The following is a 21227-nucleotide window of genomic DNA, read 5'->3' on the forward strand; positions in this document are numbered from 1 at the left end:
CTGATCTAGTGGAGTCAGACTAAAGTTAGGTATAGTCTTTAAGTGTCTTTTTGTGCATCTTAGTTTTTAGTTTGGTTGACATGTTATTGTATTTCATTGAGTCTTGTGAATAAACAGGCTTTGCCTTGCTTTAATCCAATTGCTGTAAGTCTGTTAAAAAAGGTGCATTGTATTGTGGCATAAAATGGGAACAAACTAACAGAAAAAGTGCTTCAATAGAAACACTGATCAGCTGGGGGTTTAAGGACTAGCAAGTGGTTTAGTGAGGACGTGTGTGTGTGTGTGTGTGTGTGTGGTGTGTGTGTGGTGTTTGTGTGGTATGTGTGCATGTGTGTGTGTATGTGGTGTGTGTGTGTGTGGTGTGTGTGTTAGAGATGTGCGGTTGGCGGTTGCACCCGCGGACTCCGCGGTTAAACCGCGGATCGGGCGGGTGACGTGACAAAAAATAATATTTTAATTAAATTCGGGCGGGTGGCGGTTTACCCAATGAAATTCAAAATATCTACATATTGTTAAATGTCGTTACCTACATCCAAGCACATTTTTAAATAATCAAATTTTCATCAGGCAGTAAATTGGCATAGTTCCGTGTATGCATACAAAGCAAACAAAGGAAGCAAAAAAGTTCAAATTAAGTGACGATCCCTATCATGTCGCGGCTCTTTGCAACGCCGCAAACCTGCAAGCTATGAGTCAGCTGTCAGCATTGGAAGAAGCCTTCACGTGTCGTAGATGAAACTGCCTGGGTTATTTTGTTTCGTTAGGCTATTAGTTATATTTTAAAACAGCCAGTCATTGTAGCCTATCACTCGTGGAATAAGGAATTTCAAAGAGATGATGGAGTGATTTGACTCAGAAGTGACATTGGGCATTGGCAGCGCGAGATTATCAGAACAAGTTAAACTTCTAGCTCAGTAACATCACCAGCTAAGAAAGAAGGTAAGAAAAATAGTCTGAAAACTTTGATTTGCAAGGCAAGCAGGCAAGTGTTGGGGTTGTTACAGTACAAAGCCTACAATGCAGTGAAATTTCAGAATTAGCCTAACAGACTCTGCGTTTCCTTCTAAACTAAAAACAAGGCTATATTACCATATTAAAATGCTGTACCAAACTGCGTTTTATTACAATGATAAAAAAAGTGTAGGCCTACTAGCCTATGGTAAGGTCAGGTTTGCCGATGTGCTTGGCTATTTTAAAGTTTCTCCCTGTGCATCGATCGGAGACAGACGTCACTTCATATTCTGGGGATAGGCTACAACATAGCCAATAGGCTAGGTGCACGAAATATTCAGTGTGGGCTGTTTGTTTCCTGTTTAGCCAGGTGTGTTTGAACCTGCCACTATTCTGAATGTAATTAGTGTCTACACGTCCTTCTTTATCGTAACGCTGATTCACTAGGTGCAACACCTAACCAGGTCCGTGTAGACGCTAATTAGCCTACATTCAGAATAGCAGCAGGTTCAAATACACCTGGCTAAACAGGAAACAAACTGCCCACACTGAGTATTTCGTGCACCTAGCCTATAGGCTTTCATACTAGGGGCTTTATCCTTTAAATATCTTTGCGGCATTGGATCAGTCTCCTTTCAAGAACAGGCAAGAACTTTCTAGCCTCGCGTCAGCAGTGCCTATACCTAAAAACAACAGGCGGATGGCGGGCGGGTGCGGTTTTGAAAATTGGTCAAAAAAATTGGTGCGGATGGATAGCGGACGGATCATGCGTTTTGTGATGCGGTTGCGGATGAAATAATAGCCCATCCGCGCATCTCTAGTGTGTGTGTGTGTGCGTGACTGTGTACACTCACCTGCTGTCACTACTCTTTCCTCCATCTGTTTTCCATGACGGATATGTGCTGCTGCTGTTCTTCTCCTCTACTAGCTTTTTTTCAATCATACCCTTGGCTTTCTCCTTCTCCCTCTCGCTTTTTCTTTCTGCCTCACTCTCTTTCTCTCCTTCCTTCTTCCAGTCCCCCACTTTCAGGAGCACCCTTCTCTTCTTCTCTCCCATGGTTCCGGCGCAACCACTTTCAGTTCCGTTGTTCCTTCCAGTGGGTTCCTCATTGTCAGCGGTCCCAGACAGTGCCTTCATGGTTCCACTTGAGGTTTCAGACTCAAAGAACTGCAGTCGAGCATTCTGGTTCTTGGCAGTTGAGCTACTGAGAGAGGAACCTGGAGTAGAGCTGTGTGTTTCTGTGAAAGAGATGGAGGGAGTGGGTGTCGTGTTACGGTCCAACTTATTGCTAGTGTTAGGGCTAACCATCGCAGTCGTAGCTTGTTGTTGCCGTGGAGATGGCGTAGAGGTCACTGTGCAGTCACTCTTGGTTACGTGCCAGGATGGGCCAGTGGGCTTGGAAGGGGAAGGCGTGGCCCTTGGGCCTAACTCTCCATGACTGGTTGACGTGGCCATTGGGCCTAACTCTCCATGACTGGTTGACGTGGCCATTGGGCCTAACTCTCCATGACTGGTCGACGTGGCCATTGGGCCTAACTCTCCATGACTGGTCGACGTGGCCCTTGGGCCTAACTCTCCATGACTGGTCGACGTGGCGATCCATGGTCTAGGATTTGCGGTGGGAGGGTTCCGTCTGCTGGGATTGGGTGAGGGAGGATTCCGAGGGCTCAGACTGGATGGGGGACTGAATGTGTTGTGTGTTGTGCAGATGAAGGTTCCTGGTTTAACTCCTGGTTTGTAGGTGCCAGAGAGAAGAATGATGAAGCACTCACTGCACCTAAAGGGTTAAATTGCAGTTAGTCCACTAATATCACTGCACCTAAAAGGGTTAAACTGCAGTTAGTCCACTAATATCATTGTGCCTAAAAGGGTTAAACTACAGTCATTCCACTAATATCACTGTGCCTAAGGGGTTAACCTGCAGTTAGTCCACTAATATCACTGTGCCTAAAAGGGTTAACCTGCAGTTAGTCCACTAATATCACTGTGCCTAAAAGAGTTAAACTACAGTTAGTCCACTAATACCACTGTGCCTAAGGGGTTAAACTGCATTTAGTCCACTAATATCACTGTGCATACTGCAGTTGGTTTACTGATCTCGCACGTGAAAGGGTTAAAATCCAGTTAGTCCTACAAGGACCGAAAAGTCAGAGTTAATATGTAGAGTGTGGTAAGTAATGTGTTAATAACTTAATATATAGAGCAGTGGTTCTCAAAGTGGGGGGCGGAAACACTCTGCAGGGGGGGCACGATGTCACAGACGGAGAAAAAAACACCGGCGACCTGTCACTGGTTAGTGAAAACTGTATCGTTCCTGATCCACTAATCAAAACGGAGTCTTATCATTTGAACGCGAGTTGCGCCGGCGCTTCAGAGTATAAACGTATCTGCAGGCATGGTAAGCGCTCACCCTCACTGACTGAGATTACACTCTGCAGAGTTTGTTCAAGTTCTCTTGATTCCTTTAAAATTAAGATATTCATTGCTTTATAAACAGTCTTTTTAAAGACTCACGCTTTCCTAAGTAATACCTTACTGCACTTGCAGTAGCTCTATTCTATTAGCCTATTCTAAGGAGTAATTTTCTCCAGTCTTTTTAAAAAGCTCGTAGCCTCGAGAGTTAGCCTTCTAGCTAACTAACTTCTTCCGAATGCAGCTAGCCCTTTCTTCTTTACACCTTATCGTTACATTTTTTTGAACATCCACTGTGTTGCGACAAATAAAACAGTATCTACTAATCAAGACCATCTCCCCATGGCTCGCTGCTGTAGTCTCTCCACCTGTTCTACCTGGAGAAACCCTCGGCCAATTGCACCCACCGCCACTGCATTGCCGTACACCTACTCTACCCCATACCCTATGCTAGCATTTATATACAATATACATTATTGCCACCACTGAATTGTTTCTCTGTCCCTACGTCCCCTACCCCTGTAACAGTTACCCTATTAGTACAGTAAACCGGTCTTGCCTGTATCATGTATTTTACCACCGGATGTCTGTGTATATACTATGTCCCGCGACCAAATGCTGGCTGTGTACAACCCCTGTTGTCTCCTTTCCCCTTCTGCCACACAACTTCCCCCCTTCCCACCTTCCTATCTCCACCCGGCCGACCTCAAGCAGATGAGTCCCCCCTTATGTGCCGTGGTTCTGCTTAAGGTTTCTTCCTGCCTAACAGGGAGTTTTTTCTTGCCCCTGTTGCCATTGTGCATGCACTAAGGGGGTCTAGGCTCTGGGCTCTGTTAAGCGCCTAGAGCCAATTGTATTGTTATGGCGCTATACAAATAAAATTGAATTGAATTAAATTGAATCTTAATGATAGCAATAATAACACTTATTATTATCATGACTATATTATGATTATGATAGTAATAATACAAAAATAATAATTGTTCGATAATCATTAATTATAATAATAATGATGGTGATAATAATGATGATTATTATAATAAGAAAGCATGCAGGCTCACCTAGCTGCTAATATATTAATATTAATAGCCTACTTATAGGCCTGCTCCTGCTGAAAATAATAACAATAATACTTATAAATAGTTATAACTAGACGTAACGCAAAGCGTTACAAAATGACCGCCGAACTGTTCAGTAGGTTTTGGCACAGAATGAGTCATGGTTGTCAGTGTGTTTTTGTGTTTTTTTGTGTTTTGTGTGTGTAAATTGGTTTGTGTTTCATTTTTATGTATTAAAGGAATTATTTGTGATAGATTTTGATGATTTGGTTATGTAATGTTTTGTGTACTACTTTTTTGTGGATTTTTACCTCCAGCAAGGAGGTTATGCGATCGGGTCCGTTAATTTATTACCTCCAGCAAGATTTCTCAGAAACTACTGGGCGGATCTGTCTGAAATTTTCACCAGAGGTGGATCTTGGTCCTGGGACATCCCCATTAAAATGGATCCGGATTTGTGTACCTCCTTGCTGGAGGTCAGAAATCTCGGATTGCTCTTGTTTTGGTATATTTTTCTTTTGCAATGTAGTTTGTTAAAACAGGTCACATAAAATAAAGAAAAGTTGAATTGACCCAAACACAATATGTTGTTTTCAGAATTGTACTATCTATTTTAAACTGTTCACACACCCATCAAAAGCAGACATTCCCTTAAAATCTCTTATGTTTGGACAATGGTAAATGTATGTATTGTCATTTGTTGTCAGGCCACATTCAGGCCAGTTGGTGTACAGTCACATAAAAAAAAAAATATTGTATGGCCCCCCATGGACAAAATTGCACGAAACTTGGCATGCATTCAGAGGGTCTCATAATGATCCACCACTTTCAATTTCGTGCACTTTCGACAATATATGTATACGTTTTAAGTGACTGGAGTTGTGAAGAGTGCATAGTTTGAGGGTCTGCCACACCCACACCCTTCAAACTTTGTAAAAGATTCTCATAACTTTTAATTCCCCATTGCTGAAGAGTAACCTGACCACGTTTGAAGGCATTACCATTCAGTGGAGGTTGGTGGTTTTTAAAGTGAGGGAGGAAGGACTGTGCGCCTGGTTGCCATTGCCCTGCTTATTCCGTTGGTGGCATAAGTATGTGAGATACAAGTTGTTTCAGGGTGTTTTTGTGGACTACAGTCCTACAAAATAGCAGGCAGGGATACAATTGATACAAAGCCACCAGTGTGGCACCATTGTACTTAAAAAGCTGGTGGACAGCATGTCTTTGGACTAGACAAGGCCAGAAGGAAAGGATGCAAAGCCAATTAGTCAAATCAGGCCTACTCTTGATTTTAAAAACTACATTCTAAATGTTGGGCCTACCATTTGGCCTTTTTTCCCCCTCAATTACTAAAGCTATTGGTTACTATTTGACTAAATTTCAGCCACAATTGTTTTAAGAAAAATTAAGACACAAGACCAAAAGTGATGCATCAGGCTCTGAATCATTCACTAACATCCTTTCCAAAATATTAAACAACAAGTAAAAAAGGCAACAAGTACGAGAACATTATTTTTCACTAACTATAACATGGGCTGTTAGCCTAACATTGTTTGTGGCAAATGTGGATGTTTCAGAATGTTGGTCAATGTTCATTGATCACTTAGGGGTGGACTGACTTTGACTAAATTATGTATTAAACAGAAATATATTTTTATGCTTGGCTATGTGTCTGTTTTAGCAGATGCTTTAAGCTTATATTAAACAAATAAACCTATGGAAAAAGAACAAACCCTGAGTAAATTACCTTTGTTCTCTAAAATTGCAAAAACAAAAACTTCCTATAATTGCTGCTCAGATTATGGCAGATTATTACAGCTATCACTCAAAGTAGCCAAGTATGAGGCCAATGCCCAAGTGACAAGTAGGCTAATTAGAATAGATACGAAACACATCGCGTTCTGAAACATTCATTAACAATTTCCATTCAGAATGTCAGCTGAACGTGAACAGTCAGACTAACAATAGGGGTATGAACGATTTAAACAAAACAGTACAGCCGATTGTTTTTGTATGGTACCAGTGAGCTATAAGTATTTTGCATACCATTTAGTATTAACGGAAGCGGTTTTACCATTGGGTTTAGTGACTTGCATTTTTGGAACAGGTTTCCCTGTTGTTTTGATACTAACCTTCTCTCTGTAGCTCAATGAATGAAACGGTTTGTTCAATAAAACATGAACAATATCTTCGTTCTCCATTGCACATCCTCTTTATTTGCAATCTTTCTACAACAATCTTTAAAGGTGACTTGTTATCGATATCCTTCTGCAGAATGGTTGAAGAGGGAAACTTCGTTCGGTATTAATATCTAATCCCCTCCCTTCAACACCAAATCCGTTGTTCATTGGTTAAGCGATATGGGCGCAGACTCAGACTCTAGGGAGGTCTTTCCTCCCCTGGGAAATGTAAGTGAATGAGCCCCACGAGCCGCCAGTATCAGAGACAGATCCCATTGATCTCAATGGGAGCCAAGGGGAGGACGTCCTCCGTGCAGTAATTTCTTGTTACGATAGGGGGTGCTAATGTTATTTTAACTCAGGGAAACAAATTATAATATTCATAGTATTAAAAACTGATATCAAACTGCATTTTTAAAGGAGTTTAGTCAGTTCAATTACAAAAATACATTTTCAAAAAGTTTGAGGAGGTTCTTCCTCCGTTTCCTCAATGGAAGAGCCTCCTCTGTCCATTAAATCTGTAGGAGGAGTTCAATCACATGCGAGGTGTGGAAACAAAGTAAAGTTTCCAAACATCAACAGGTGGCGCTATAGGTGATATCAGTCAGGCATATGTACGCGTTCGGGCCGGACCAGCGTCCACCCTAAGACATTGTCTCTGGATCAAACAATGTACGCAACAGTAATAAGAGACTTTGTGTTGTGGCAAGCACTAACAAGTTGGCAAAGTTTGAGGGTCTGCCACGCCCACACCTTCCGACTAATGAGAAAATCCATTATAACTTTTAGTCGCCCATGGCTGAAGAGTAGCCGGACCACATTTCAAGGCGTTACCATTAAAGCTGTCGGAGGAGTTCGATCAGATGCGAGGTGTGCAAACTTTGTCAAAACGCATCTTCCACTCAAAATGGCCGACTTCCTGTGGACCTGCCACCATGGCGTCAAGAGACTTTTTGGTGCGTCCAAGCATGATGAAGACGTGTACCGAATTCCGTCAAGCTACACCAAAATAACCCCAATGTACAGGTTTTTTTGCAATGTTCTAGGGGGCGCTACAGAGCTATTTTGCTCCATCCATGAACAAAAACTCTACAGAAGATGGACGGTTACAGGCTTGATGTCCCTGGCAAATTTGGTAATTTTTAGAGCACTTTGACATACATGCGATTGAGTTATAAGAGACTTTGTGTTTTGTGGCAAGCACTAACAAGTTGGCAAAGTTTGAGGGTCTGCCACGCCCACACCTTTCGACTAATAAGAAAATCCAATATAACTTTTAGTCGCCCATGGCTGAAGAGTAGCCGGACCACATTTCAAGGCGTTACCATTAAAGCTGTCGGAGGAGTTCAATCAGATGCGAGGTGTGCAAACGCGTTCTATCAGATGCAAGGTGTGCAAACGCTGTCAAAACGCATCTTCCACTCAAAATGGCCGACTTCCTGTGGACCTGCCACCATGGCGCAGAGAGACTTTTTGGTGCGTCCAAGCATGATGAAGGCCAATGTTGATGGTAAGCCTAGACCAGTGACCATTCGTTCATGCATCTACTGACGCAATGAGAGGTTTTCAGATGTGTCCCGATGTATCTGTTGTAATTCGTGTTTAGACTTTGTTTTCTCATTATTGCAATATTATAAACCTCAGTCTGCATTTACCCTGGCTGGGAGAGGCTGTCATTCGGAAGATACTGTGTGTGATCGCCTTTGCTCTGTGTTCATTAAACCTGTCAGAGTGTATGAATAAACGGCTGGGTGCCAATCAAAATCACAACGCAAGAGTGGCCGCTACAAATGGTAGCTTATATTGATAAGCCTCTGAGGCTTTCAGATTGTACATTGCTTTCCCATCTGTTGCTATGGAGTCCACGAAATACGCGCAATTCTTGCTGTAAGTTATGTCGGGCCACGTCGTCATGTTATCCTCCCAGTTCTGCACTGAACAACAGCTAGCCTACAGCTACGTCTGCTAACACTACAGAATGCATAATTCCTACGGACACTGCACTAGTACCAATAAATAGTTAAACCAGAGAAACTGATAATTTTGAAGTGGTCTCTTCATTTTTTCCGCGGATACCAGCCCAAACCCCGCCCACAAAATTTTTGGTCAGGGAGATTTGGTCTGGCTCTGAGCTAGTTGGGAGAAAGTTTCATCGGACGGATAACGCCGGACCAATCAAATTGTCAGGACGGGCTTTATACGATGATGGACAGATGATCAAGCGGTAGATTCGAAATCCTCCCAAGATGGCGGCGTATCCGGCTTGTAAGTGGGACATATTTTATGTAAATTATGCTATCTACACGACTTTTTTATGTCTATTGACTCGGTTAGTTGTATATGTGCAACACGAATGTTGCCGAGGATTGTATGTCTTAACTGAAGCGCTCTAGACCATTATTGTTAGGTCATTGCTAACGCTTACACCAAAAATCCATTGAAACGCATGGTAGCTAGGGTTAGCCTTGCTGCTAATTAGTAACGTGAGCAGGCATATCTCAACAGATATTGACAGCACATTAATTTTGAAAGAGGAACAGAGAAACGTGATCAAGGCATTTGTCGATCGAAAAGATGTTTTTGCCGTCCTTCCTACGAGATCAGGTTAAAGTTTTAATGTATCAGTAGGGTCAATAGTTTTCCGCGAAAACGGAAAACGGACGGAATACACGGAATGGACCATCTGAAACGGAATGGACTATTGAAAACGGAATTGCAACTTTTCAAACGGAAACATAATTTTGTGCATCAAAATCGCCCAAAACCCCCTGCATTTTACCCTGTAAGACTGAATTTCTTTCAAATAAACACAACAACGATTGCAACAATGAACAAACATTAATTAAAGAACAAAAGCAGTCAGAAAATGTCACGTCTGCACTGAACTCTGCTCCGGCCACGCCCCCCTTTTTCAACGGTAGTCACGTTAATTTGCTCGTCTTCCCAATCACATTAAAACAATAAATGTTAAGTCTTCTGTTCTGTTGATGGCTGGCAAACAACAATCTAAGAAGGGCACGTATTAATCACTGAGTTACCAAAGCAGTCTTTTTTATGGGGAATAATTAGCACTGCACTGAATTACATTAACATGAGTTATTGCTACACAATAACAATAACACAACTAATATTACTAGATACATATAAACGTGGACATTACACTACGGCAACATGGATCTCATTCATATCTCACCCAGTCGAAATCTTAACAGGATTGAACCCATCTTTATTACAGCGTATCAACATAAGAACAGAATGTTAGCTAAATCTCCGCTTAGCATGCATGCTAACACTAGCAGGTAGCCCAAAATTTGGTATTTAATACACGATCTATCACAGTAGCAACTTAATGAAAACCCTTACTTTCATTGGGTATGCACATAATGCCTCACATACAGGTTGAACAATGATGATTTAAGCATTGGAAATGTATAAGGCACAGTACGGTCAACTACTTGGCGACAAACCGAACTCTCACTATCTAAACTGAGAGAGCTGCAGGCACGCAAACAGCGTTGCTAGGCAACATCACTATCAACAGAGTTTTTCATTCAGTTAACGTGCAGAAAGGCATTTTACGGCTGTTTTTTTTTTTCTGACGCGGAAACACGGAATCATCAAAAACGTGACACGGAATTTGCTTTTTTTGGACGCGGAAAACTATTGGCCCTATATCAGATGGTCATACTACGTTGCTCTGATTGGTTCTAGGTATCCAATTGAGCGAAGAGGCATTTTTTTCCCCTGGCTCGTTGAAACACGCCCCATAATCACAGCCCAATGGTTCAGTATCAGACTCATATTCTGACTAGAATTATGAGTATGACATCGTCAGGCTAACATTTAAGTGGAACTTCATTGAAAGAAAAATGCTAATGCAGTGCTTTAAAATAAATAAAGTAATTCTGGTGTAATTTTTCCTAAAGGTAGCCTTTATAAATAATTTAATAACTGGAGTGGTTTGCAACAAACTAAGCTACAAAACATGTCATTTGAATTACATTGAGGCCTATCTGGCTCTCTGGTTCATCTTGTCTGCAGGCCTATGGAAGACACATCTTTCTGACTAAACATATATCAAAATGTTGTTGCAATTATCAAGATCACTTTGAATAAGGCCTAATAGGTCTTAATGAAAACATTGGAAATTTCTACCTTAAATCTTCTCGCCTCACGATTTTATCTTAGTGGCATTCATTAGACTGAAACCGCGTTCACAGTCGGCGCTAAATGCTTGGACTGTGCCACAAATGTCAGAAGTTGTACCAGATCTGGAAAATGCTCACTTTTCAGCGTCCACCTTTTTTCATAAACCATGAACTTGAATTCGTTGTATTGTTGACAAATGCATCCCGGGACCGCATATTATACTTCCTCCAGAAGCGCTTCGAACCTGATCATTCAGCCCATGATCAAATTCACTAACTGCACGATCCAACGTGTCCGACTCAAAGGCAGCCCACTCAGCTCATTTTACAGGGAAGCGGGCATCCAAGTGCTCACAACTTTAAGGACAAACAGAATAATGTCACTTTATTTCACTGCACTGTTTTCGAGCGAACTCTTTTCGCGTTTGCGTCCAAGTATATTATGTAAATATGTCTGAAAGTTTTATCCTACCTGTGTCAGTTTGGACTATTTCATCTAGCCGCTCATGTATTTAAACAGGCAGTTAGGCAGACCTTTTTCTGGGGCACCTGCTCTGCCTTTCTTTTCGCCATGATAGCCTATAACTGCTGGAGCAGAGCCCGGCAAGAGAGCTAAAGGATACTTTGTATGTAAACATTCTAACGCACATCCGGCTTGGTTGTCAGACATGTCAGTATTTTAAATGTTTATTACCTAGCATACATCCGCTTTGATGCTCATATTTTTAAACCCTAAAAATCGTTTGTACGGTCTGAAAAATGAGCGCGGTCTGAAAAAGCTTAGAGGGAACATTGGTGTTAGGTATTGTGTTAATATGTACAGGGTGGTAAGTATTGTGTTAATATGTACAGGGTGGTACGTATTGTGTTAATATGTAGAGGGTGGTAATTCTTGTGTTAATATCAAGAGGGTGGTAGGTATTGTGTTAATATGTAAACCAGTGGGGTTAGTGAAAGTGAAAGAGAAATAAAGAAAAGAGCATGTAGGTGTGTGTCCCTGATGAAGCAATAGCTGTGGCACAAGCTCCCTTGTACTAGGTAGACAGAGTGTGTGTGTATCTTACTTGAAGCAGTTTCTGTGGTAGAGGCTCCCCTCCACTAGGTGACGCTGTATCAGGTGGACGTGTTTGTTGCAGACACTGCAGCTGCTGCTTAGTGCGCCAGTCTTATTGGTGCGCTCAGACAACACTTCTCTCTGGAACACACACACACACACACACACACACACACACAAAAAAAAACGTACTCTCTCTTGATTCACACCCCAAGAGACTATGCTGGAATAAATAACATAAGTCTCAGTCATTGCCCATGTTCTGTTGTCTTTGTTCAAAACCTTTGTGCCTGTGTGTGTTTGTGTGTTTGAGAGTGTCAGCGTGCGTGTATGTGTGTGTGTGTGTGTGTGTGTATGTGTGTGTGTGTGTGTGTGTGTGTGTGTGTGTGTGTGTGTGTGTGAGAGAGTGTGAGTGTGTGTTTATGTGGTGTGCCATTGTGTTTGTTCAAACCCTGATACTTTAAGTGTGACGAAATAGGAACTCTTCTGTGTGTGTTGAGTAGTGTCTGTGTTTGAGTATGCATGTGTGTATGCCTGGGTACAAATATAGCATCTTTTCCTTAATGAAAAACGCTGTTCAGTTGAGAGCATCTTTTGCCATCATAAAAACTTTAACAGTAACCATTTTTTTTTAAAAAAGCTAGTTTTGCTAGCAACTACAATAAACAGACACTAACAAGAAACTCTTAGGACCCATTCAGTTTTACTCCACAAATGAATATAGGTGGTAAGGTCGAGTCTTGTTCACTGTGCTCCGAGTCAAACACAATAGGTTTCTCTACTGATAAATTCTCTATTTCTGGTGGTTGTTATGGGAAACGAGTGAGTGAGTGTGTGAGTGTGAGTGTGAGTAGGTGGGTGAGTGTATGTGAGAGAGAGAGTGAGTGAGTGTATGTGAGAGAGTGAGTGGGTGTATGTGAGAGAGTGAGTGGGTGTATGTGAGTGAGTGAGTGAGTGGGTGTATGTGAGAGAGTGAGTGGGTGTATGTGAGTGAGTGGGTGTATGTATGTGAGTGAGTGCTACCTGGCTTGGTGTGGGCGGGGTAGCAGGAGTGTGTGTGTGTGTGAGTGAGTGAGTGATTGTGTGTGTGAGTGCATGACAAGAAGTGGGTGCTACCTGGCTTGGTGTGGGCGGGGTAGCCGGAGTGTATGTCTTAGCTGTGATTGGCTGGTTCTGTGTTGATGGGGCATCTGGAGAGTAGGTCTTGGCTGTGATTGGTAGGTTCTTCTTCCCTGAGGGCTGATCGCCAGAGTTTTCAGCAGGCCTCTTGATGCCTGCCATACCCCCAACTACACACAGAAGCACACACACGAACACACAGAGAAGTGGGTGAACAAACACACACACACACACACACACACACACACACACACACACACACACGCGCGCGTGCACGCGCCCACACACACACACAGAAGTGTGTGTGCGCACACACACACACACACACACACACACACACACACACACACACACACACACACACACACACACACACACAGGAAGAGTCAATCAGTTCCAAGATTAAACAACTTAAAATGTTGCAACTACAAATATAATAAGACTGGACCAGGCTGTCAGAATAAGAGGCTCTGTGTGTGTGTGTGTGTGTGTGTGTGTGTGTGTGTGTGTGTGTGTGTGTGTGTGTGTATGTGTGTGTGTGTGTGTGTGTGTGTGTGTGTGTGTGTGCTCACTAGGTGATTTGCCATGGAAGTAGTTGTAGTACTGGGACATGTAAGTTAGGATGCTGAGGCGATCAGGAATCTTCAGGGCCACCATGTCCTCTGCATCCAACAGGGCAGGAATACCCAACTGCTCCTCAGCCACACGAAATGCCTAAACACACACACACACACACACACAGGGTTGTAAAAACATCAAATTAAAGGGGCAGCACAAATATAGATACATACAAACATTTGCTACTCCAAACATATTCATATTAATTCTCTCTTTCTCACACACACACACACACTTCCTGTCTGGGATTGTTCTTAACAATAGCCAACTAAGCCAACATCAACAGTTCACACACACACACACACGATCGGCAGCCGTTAAGACAAGCCTTGACCTGACCCTATAGATGGGGGAACCCTGCAAGAGTTCACACGCACACACATCAGATAAAATACACTTTCCTAGATTGAGGCTGCTGGTTGCAATATGACACTGCCTTGCCACTTTCATTTTTGTGGGTTCCTGCCCAGTTCCATGTACTGCTTCTTTTTCTATGCAGTTTTTCTTGGAAAACTAACTCTCACCAACTGGTAGTGGTGTGCTTTTGGTAACCCCATCTGACTACAAATGACCCTCAGGTCACAGTCAAAACGTACCCAGGATCAGCAGCTTAAAGCAGCAATAAGGAGCTTGTTCCAAAAGTATCAAGCTAACTACCTAAAAGGCATGCAAAAAAACTTAAAAACACTACCAACAGCCCACTTCACACTGATAGAAGCTTGCAAACACACTAACTGGTGTATTTTGGCAGTATAGCTGGCATTGTCATGCTGTGAAAGCTTTTCTTCCATTTTTGCAGGGTATTCCAGCCCGGTATACAGAACTACATAGGGCCAGGATGGCTAGTGGGAAAGACACGGGTGTTTAGCTGTCCTTCACATGACCATATGCCATCAAAATGAATTAGAGGATGGTACCAATACCAACACTAGTTGCCTATAAAACCATACCTCAAAAAGTGGCAAATTGTTGCATATTGTTTAGTCAAGGTAGGCTAAGTCTGGTCACACAGGAACCAAGACTGACCCCAGATCAACTGTTAGAGGCGACCACAGATCAAACTAACTACTGACCCAGGTAAGAACTAGTATTCAATAAGAGGAGTAGCGCACGATGCGAGTCGCCTCACCTGGTGAATATTGCATGCGATCTGAGGCGTAGCGCACGAAGCGAGTCGCTCGAGGCGCATTGCGCGCATTGCATTGACTCTTATTAAAGCTCGTAGCCTACTCATTATCACAGAGACAAAACAAATAGCTAAACGGTCAAGAAATGTCATTTATTTCTTTAAAGAAACAAAACAAATAGCTACACGGTCAAGCAATGTCATTTATTTCCACGAAAAAAACGAAAACGAATAAAACTTACATTACCACTGCACACTCACAACCTTACAGATAATGCATAGAAGTTGTACTATAGCATTTGTATTCAAAGTTTACACTTTAATCTACCAAAGTACTCACCGTTTAACAATACAACTCCCACAAGTTGACAATGATAACAAGACGCAAATGGCAACTTTATTGTCATTGCAAGTATTGAGGCAAGTATTGAGTACAAGTATTGAGGCAACGGATTCTAACCAGAACTACAGATAGCAGAAGAGTGCAGAGTAGGCTATTCTATATTCTATAGTGGTAATATAAAAATAAATAGATGGGCTATATACAGTATGACAGTACAAAATATATGGGGTATGAGCAGTAGTAACATTGGCAGCAATAGTTGGTCATTCGTGCAGATGTGATATAGGTATATGCAAAGTGCTGATACAGGAGTACATGTGAAGGTATCAATAGAAGTTATGAATGAGGTAAGAGGCATAATAAGATATAAGTACAATGATTATGAGGTAAGAGGCATGATATGATATACAGTACTGTGCAAAAGTTTTAGGCAGGTGTGAAAAAATGCTGTAAACTAAGAATGCTTTCAAAAATGGAAGTGTTAACAGTTTATTTTCATCAATTCTTCATGAATTAACAAAATGCAGTGAAGGAACAGAAACAAATTCAAAATTAAATCAATATTTGGTGTGACCACCCTTTGCCTTCAAAATAGCATCAATTCTTCCAGATACACTTGCGCACAGTTTTTGAAGGAACTCGGCTGGTAAATTGTTCCAAACATCTTGGAGAACTAACCACAGATCTTCTGTGGATGTAGGCTTCCTAAAATTCTTCTGTCTCTTCATGTAAACCCAGACAGACTCGATGATGTAGAGATCAGGGCTCTGTGGGGGTCAAACCATCACTTGCAGGACTTTCTGTTCTTCTTTAAGCTGAAGATAGTTTTTAATGACATTGGCTGTTTGTTTGGGGTTATGTTCCTGCTGCAGAATACATTTGGTGCCAATCATACGCCTCCCTGATGGTATTGCATGATGGATTAGTATCTGCCTGTATTTCTCAGCATTGAAGACACCATTCATCCTGACCAAATCTCCAACTCCACTTGCAGAAATGCAGCCCCAAACTGGAAAGGAACCTCTACCATGCTTCACTGTTGCCTGCAGACTCTCATAATTGTACCTCTCTCCAGCCCTTCGGCGAACAAACTGCCTTCTTCTACAGCCAAATATTTCTAACTTTGACTCATCAGTCCAGAGCACCTTCTGCCATGTTTCTGCACCCCAGTTTCTATGTTTTCGTGCTAAGTTCAGTCACTTGGCCTTGTTTCCTTGTCGGGGTTGAGCTTTTTGGCTGCAACTCTTCCATGAAGACCACTTCTGGCCAGACTTCCCCGGACAGTAAATATCTGTACCTGGGTACCACTGGTATCTGCCAGTTCTGAGCTGATGCCACTGCTTGAAATCTTCCGATTTCAAAGGTAAATAAGCTTGATGTGTTTTTCATCAGCTGTATTAAGTTTCCTTGGCTGACCACTCCGTCTACGATCCTCAACGTCTTCTTAAAAAGAGCTTGAACTGCACATTTTGAAACCCCTGTCTGCTTTGAAATCTTTGTCTGGGAGAGACCCTGCTGATGCAGTATAACTATGTTGTGTCTTGTTGCTGTGCTTAGTCTTACCATGGAAATGGATACAAAACAAACATTTATTGTTAACATTTTTCAAAGCATTCTTAGTTCATAGCATTTTTTCACACCTGCCTAAAACTTTTGCACAGTACTGTACATACAATGAATATGAGGTAAGAGGCATGATATGATATATACAACGAATATGAGGTGAGGCATGATAAGATATAAGTGCAATGAATATGAGGTAAGAGGCATGATATGATATATACAATGAATATGAGGTAAGAGGCATGATAAGATATAAGTACAATGAATATGAGGTAAGAGGCATGATATGATATACAATGAATATGAGGTAAGAGGTATGATATGAATACAATGAATAGGGACAACAATTTTAAATAAGTAGATATAGATATGAATACACTAGAACAACTCAGCAATAATACAATGGCAGTAAAAGGAATGTAGTAAAAAAGTGTTTTAATAAAATGAATAAATGAATACTCTAGAACACCTCAGCCGACTTTCAACCACGAGAATGAGTAAGATCTTTAATAAGTGTCTCAACAACGTTTATCGTGACTTGTTACCGACTTTCAACCACGAGAATGAGTAAGAGGTTTACTAAGAGTCTCAACCACGTTTATAGTAGGCTATATGCGCCGTCTCAACCACGTTTATTATAGTATAGGCTATGCGCCTCGAGCGACTCGCTTCGTGCGCTACACCTCAGATCGCATGCAATGCGCGTCTCATTCACCAGGTGAGGCGACTCGCATCTTGCGCTACTCCTCTTATTGAATACCGGAACTTATCTCACTGACCACCTGGATCAGAATCCCAGAACCAGTGGCCTTTTTCCCTCTCTCTCTCTTTTTGTTGTTATCCCCCCCACCCCATCTCATCCCACAAGAGTCAAGACTGACCCAGAACCAGCTGTGACCTCAGTGTAATCTAAGCTAATTACTCACCAAGTGGTTGTTCTGATAAATGTTCTCCTTCCGCAAAGAGTCAAAGTCTCTAAACACACAGGGAGAGATAGAGATACACTTATGTAAGTCATCTTTCATGAAATCTTAGATCAACTAAATCATGTGTGCAATCACAATGTTCTCTCTTGCAACTCTGTTCAATTTTAAATTGCTGTTTTGTATAGATTACATTGTGAAGTTAGCTAGCAACGTGTACGTCTCTAGACAAACATCAACACGTCAATACATGATGAAAGCAAGGAACTTCCCACAGCACCCTTTCGCGTTCGTGTAATTGAATGAATTGAATACATTTGTCTAATCTGTTTGGTTAGCAACGATTTGATACCGAATGTTCGGTTCGGAACCTGACTTACTAAACAGCCGGCTTGTTTTCATCAAGCACGAACTTTAACCGGCGCCCCAAGGCGCACGGCTCGAGTAACCGGTTTGTTGAGGCAACTCACATTAAATCTGGCCGGTGCTTATGAATGACCGCACAGAAGGCGAGACCGTCCCGAAATGAGGTCGTCATGTTTGTGATGACTACATCCTGGTAGCCCTCGCACTGGATCTTACACCATTTATGAAGGGCTTTCACGGCTGCCATCCCAGTCACCAGTCACCTGCCCAGTCACCACCAGCGTAGCCTTCTATTCAGACAGTGAAACAAACAAGCTGGATCACTGGCCGTTCGTTGAAAGAGGGCGAAGGAGTTTCGCTCACTTCCAGACCTCACCAGAAAACTCGAAACCAAAACGTAAAGTGCTCCCTGTTCAGAGGCGTGTGTCTATGAGTCAATGTCCTTTCAAATGACTGCGTGGAAACGAAATCTGAACTCGATACCTGAGGGGGATGACGTTCCAACCAAGAACGTTCTGCTGACGCGGCTGGAGGCTGTACCGACAGAGCTCTACAAGGATAATTAAGCCACGTTTATGATAGCATCACGACAATGCTTTGTTGAGTGTGTGTTTATACATATTTATAAACTGTACTTTATGAGACACAAACACATATACACACACACCAAGCCTTAATGAGAGGGAGTGTCTCAAAACGGAGGAGCAGGTAATCATTTTCAACTGCAACTAGAAAATGCATTTCCTGAAGGAAATACCAGTGCATGAAATGCAAAGGTTAAGAAAGGAAGAAGAAAAGAAAGAAGAGTGAAAGAAGGAAAGAAGAAAGGAAAGAAGAGTGGAAGAAGGAAAGACAAAAGGAAAGAAGAGTGAAGAAAGGAGAGAAGAGTGGAAGGAGGAAAGAAGAAAGGAAAGAAGAGTGAAAGAAGGAAAGAAGAAAAGAAAGAAGAGTGAAGAAAGGAGAGTGGAAGAAGGAAAGAAGAAAGGAAAGAAGAGTGAAGGAAGGAAAGAAGAGTGGAAGAAGGAAATAAGAGTGAAGGAAGGAAAGAATAAAGGAAAGAAGAGTGTAAGAAGGAAAGAAGAGTGAAGAAAGGGAAGAAGGAAAGAAGAGTGGATGAAGGAAAAAAGAAAGGCAAGAAGAGTGGAAGAAGGAAAGAAAAATGGAAGAAGGAAATAAGAAAGGAAAGAAGAGTGGAAGAAGGAAAGAAGAGTGAACAAGAGTGGCTCTGGATGAAGAGATAAAGAGAGAGTGAAAATATTGAAAAAAGGAGATAAAAATGGAGTGAAGAAGAGAGATTGAGTGTGAGAGAAAGTTGACTGAGAGAAAGATGGAGAGATGGAGAGAAAAAAAATAGAGAATGGATGGTGTCTTAATGTTCCTAGTTACAGTTAAATTGAGAGGGACAGAGAGAGAAGAGGTTCCTTTGATTTGGCACAGGTGTCAGTAAAGCACAGGTGCAAGCCAGTTTAAAGACCCTATTATGATGTCATAATGGCCCAATGTAAGTCAATGGGAGAAATTTATATTCGTTTTTCTTTAATATTTTAAAAAGTATAAAGTTTAGAAAAGTGAAAAATACATAGCATAAGTGTCGTTTACAAGACCTACGCGACAAAGTTTGAATGAAGTTTCTACGTTAAGCGGTTCGGGCTGAATTAATCGCAGAAAAAGGTAACAAGAATAAGAAGAAGAAGAAGAAGAAGAAGAAGCCTAGGAATAACAATACAGGGCATTTCATGCACTGTAATAAGTAGTTCTGTTCCAAAACTAGCAAGCTAACTAAAAACTGCGGTCAAGTCAGCCGACACTCGCGATTTCTTGGTCAAGCCAGCCGACACTCCAGCCGACACTTGCGTTTCGTTTCTTTCCGTATTCTAAAAATTACGATAATTGCATACACGAAGTGCTAGTCCAGTCTGACAAGAGTTTCTCTGCTTGCTTGCTTCCTTGATTTTGATCATTTCCATGATTGAGTTACTGTTACAATTAATACATACATTATTCCCAACTATGTATGGTACAGTTGAGTTTACCACCAACCTCACTTAACACACACTGAATATCAAACATATTTACTGTACAAAATTGGAGGAATTCATCTCTAAACATCGTATTTACACCCTAAAAAGGCATTTTTCCCAACTTTGAGATACTGTCAAAATGAAATACTCAATTTTTCCCGACTATGACTGGTACACTTGTGTTCAGCACCACCCTGACTACACACACACTGAATATCAGACATTTTTACTGTACAAAATTGGAGAAATTCATCTCTAAACATCGTATTTACACCCTAAAATGGCATTTTTTCCCAACTTTGAGATACTGTAAAACTGAAATACTCAATTGTTCCCGAATATGACAGATACACTTGTGTTCACCACCACCCTGACTACACACACACGGAATATCAGACATTTTTACTGTACAAAATTGGAAAACTTCTTCTCTAAAGATCCCATATTCCACATTGAGAAGATACATATTTTCGATATTTGAGTTAGTTAAAAAGGCTTTTTCCACACTTTGAGATACTGTCAAAATGAAATACTCAATTGTTCCCGAATATGACTGATATACTTGTGTTCACCACCACCCTGACTACACACACACTAAATATCAGACATTTTTACTGTACAAAATTGGAGAAATTCATCTCTAAACATTGTATTTACACCCTAAAATGGCATTTTTCCCAACTTTGAGATACTGTCAAAATGAAAGACTCAATTGTTCCCGAATATGACTGATACACTTGTGTTCACCACCACCCTGTCTACACACACACACTGAATATCAGACATTTTTACTGTACGAAATTGGAGAAATCCATCTCTAAAGATCCCATATTCCACATTGAGAAGATATATTTTCCATATTTGAGTTACTGTTAAAAGGCATTTTTCCCAACTTTGAGACTGATACACTTGTGTTCACCACTACCCTGACTACACACACACTGATTATCAGACATTTTCACTGTACAAAATTGGAGAAATTCATCTCTAAACATTGTATTTACACCCTAAAATGGCATTTTCCCCTGAAGTTTTCCAATTTTGTACAGTAAAAATGTCTGATATTCCGTGTGTGTGTAGTCAGGGTGGTGGTGAACACAAGTGTATCAGTCATATTCGGGAACAATTGAGTATTTCATTTTGACAGTATCTCAAAGTTGGGAAAAATGCCATTTTAGGGTGTAAATACAATGTTTAGAGATGAATTTCTCCAATTTTGTAAAGTAAAAATGTCTGATATTCAGTGTGTGTGTAGTCAGGGTGGTGGTGTACACAAGTGTATCAGTCATATTCGGAAACAATTGAGTATTTCATTTTGACAGTATCTCAAAGTTGGGAAAAATG

General features: G+C 41.4%; 1 protein-coding gene across 1 annotated transcript in view; it reads right to left on the bottom strand.

Moving 5' to 3' along the window:
* Positions 1-18109, bottom strand: part of LOC308370270 (MICAL-like protein 2) — a gene marked incomplete at both ends in the record, with an annotated part of 57379 nt that extends 39270 nt beyond the window's left edge. Inside the window, 7 exons of the mRNA XM_080844928.1 lie at positions 1806-2376; positions 2521-2729; positions 11815-11945; positions 12921-13093; positions 13496-13637; positions 17500-17548; positions 17967-18109. Of these exons, the coding sequence (XP_080701054.1) occupies positions 1806-2376; positions 2521-2729; positions 11815-11945; positions 12921-13093; positions 13496-13637; positions 17500-17548; positions 17967-18109 (1418 nt within the window). The remainder of the gene's footprint in view (positions 1-1805; positions 2377-2520; positions 2730-11814; positions 11946-12920; positions 13094-13495; positions 13638-17499; positions 17549-17966) is intronic.
* Positions 18110-21227: the final 3118 nt, after the last annotated feature.

This window comes from Sprattus sprattus (genome assembly GCF_963457725.1).
Source record: "Sprattus sprattus genome assembly, chromosome: 9".
In the NCBI taxonomy this organism is placed as follows: domain Eukaryota; kingdom Metazoa; phylum Chordata; class Actinopteri; order Clupeiformes; family Clupeidae; genus Sprattus; species Sprattus sprattus.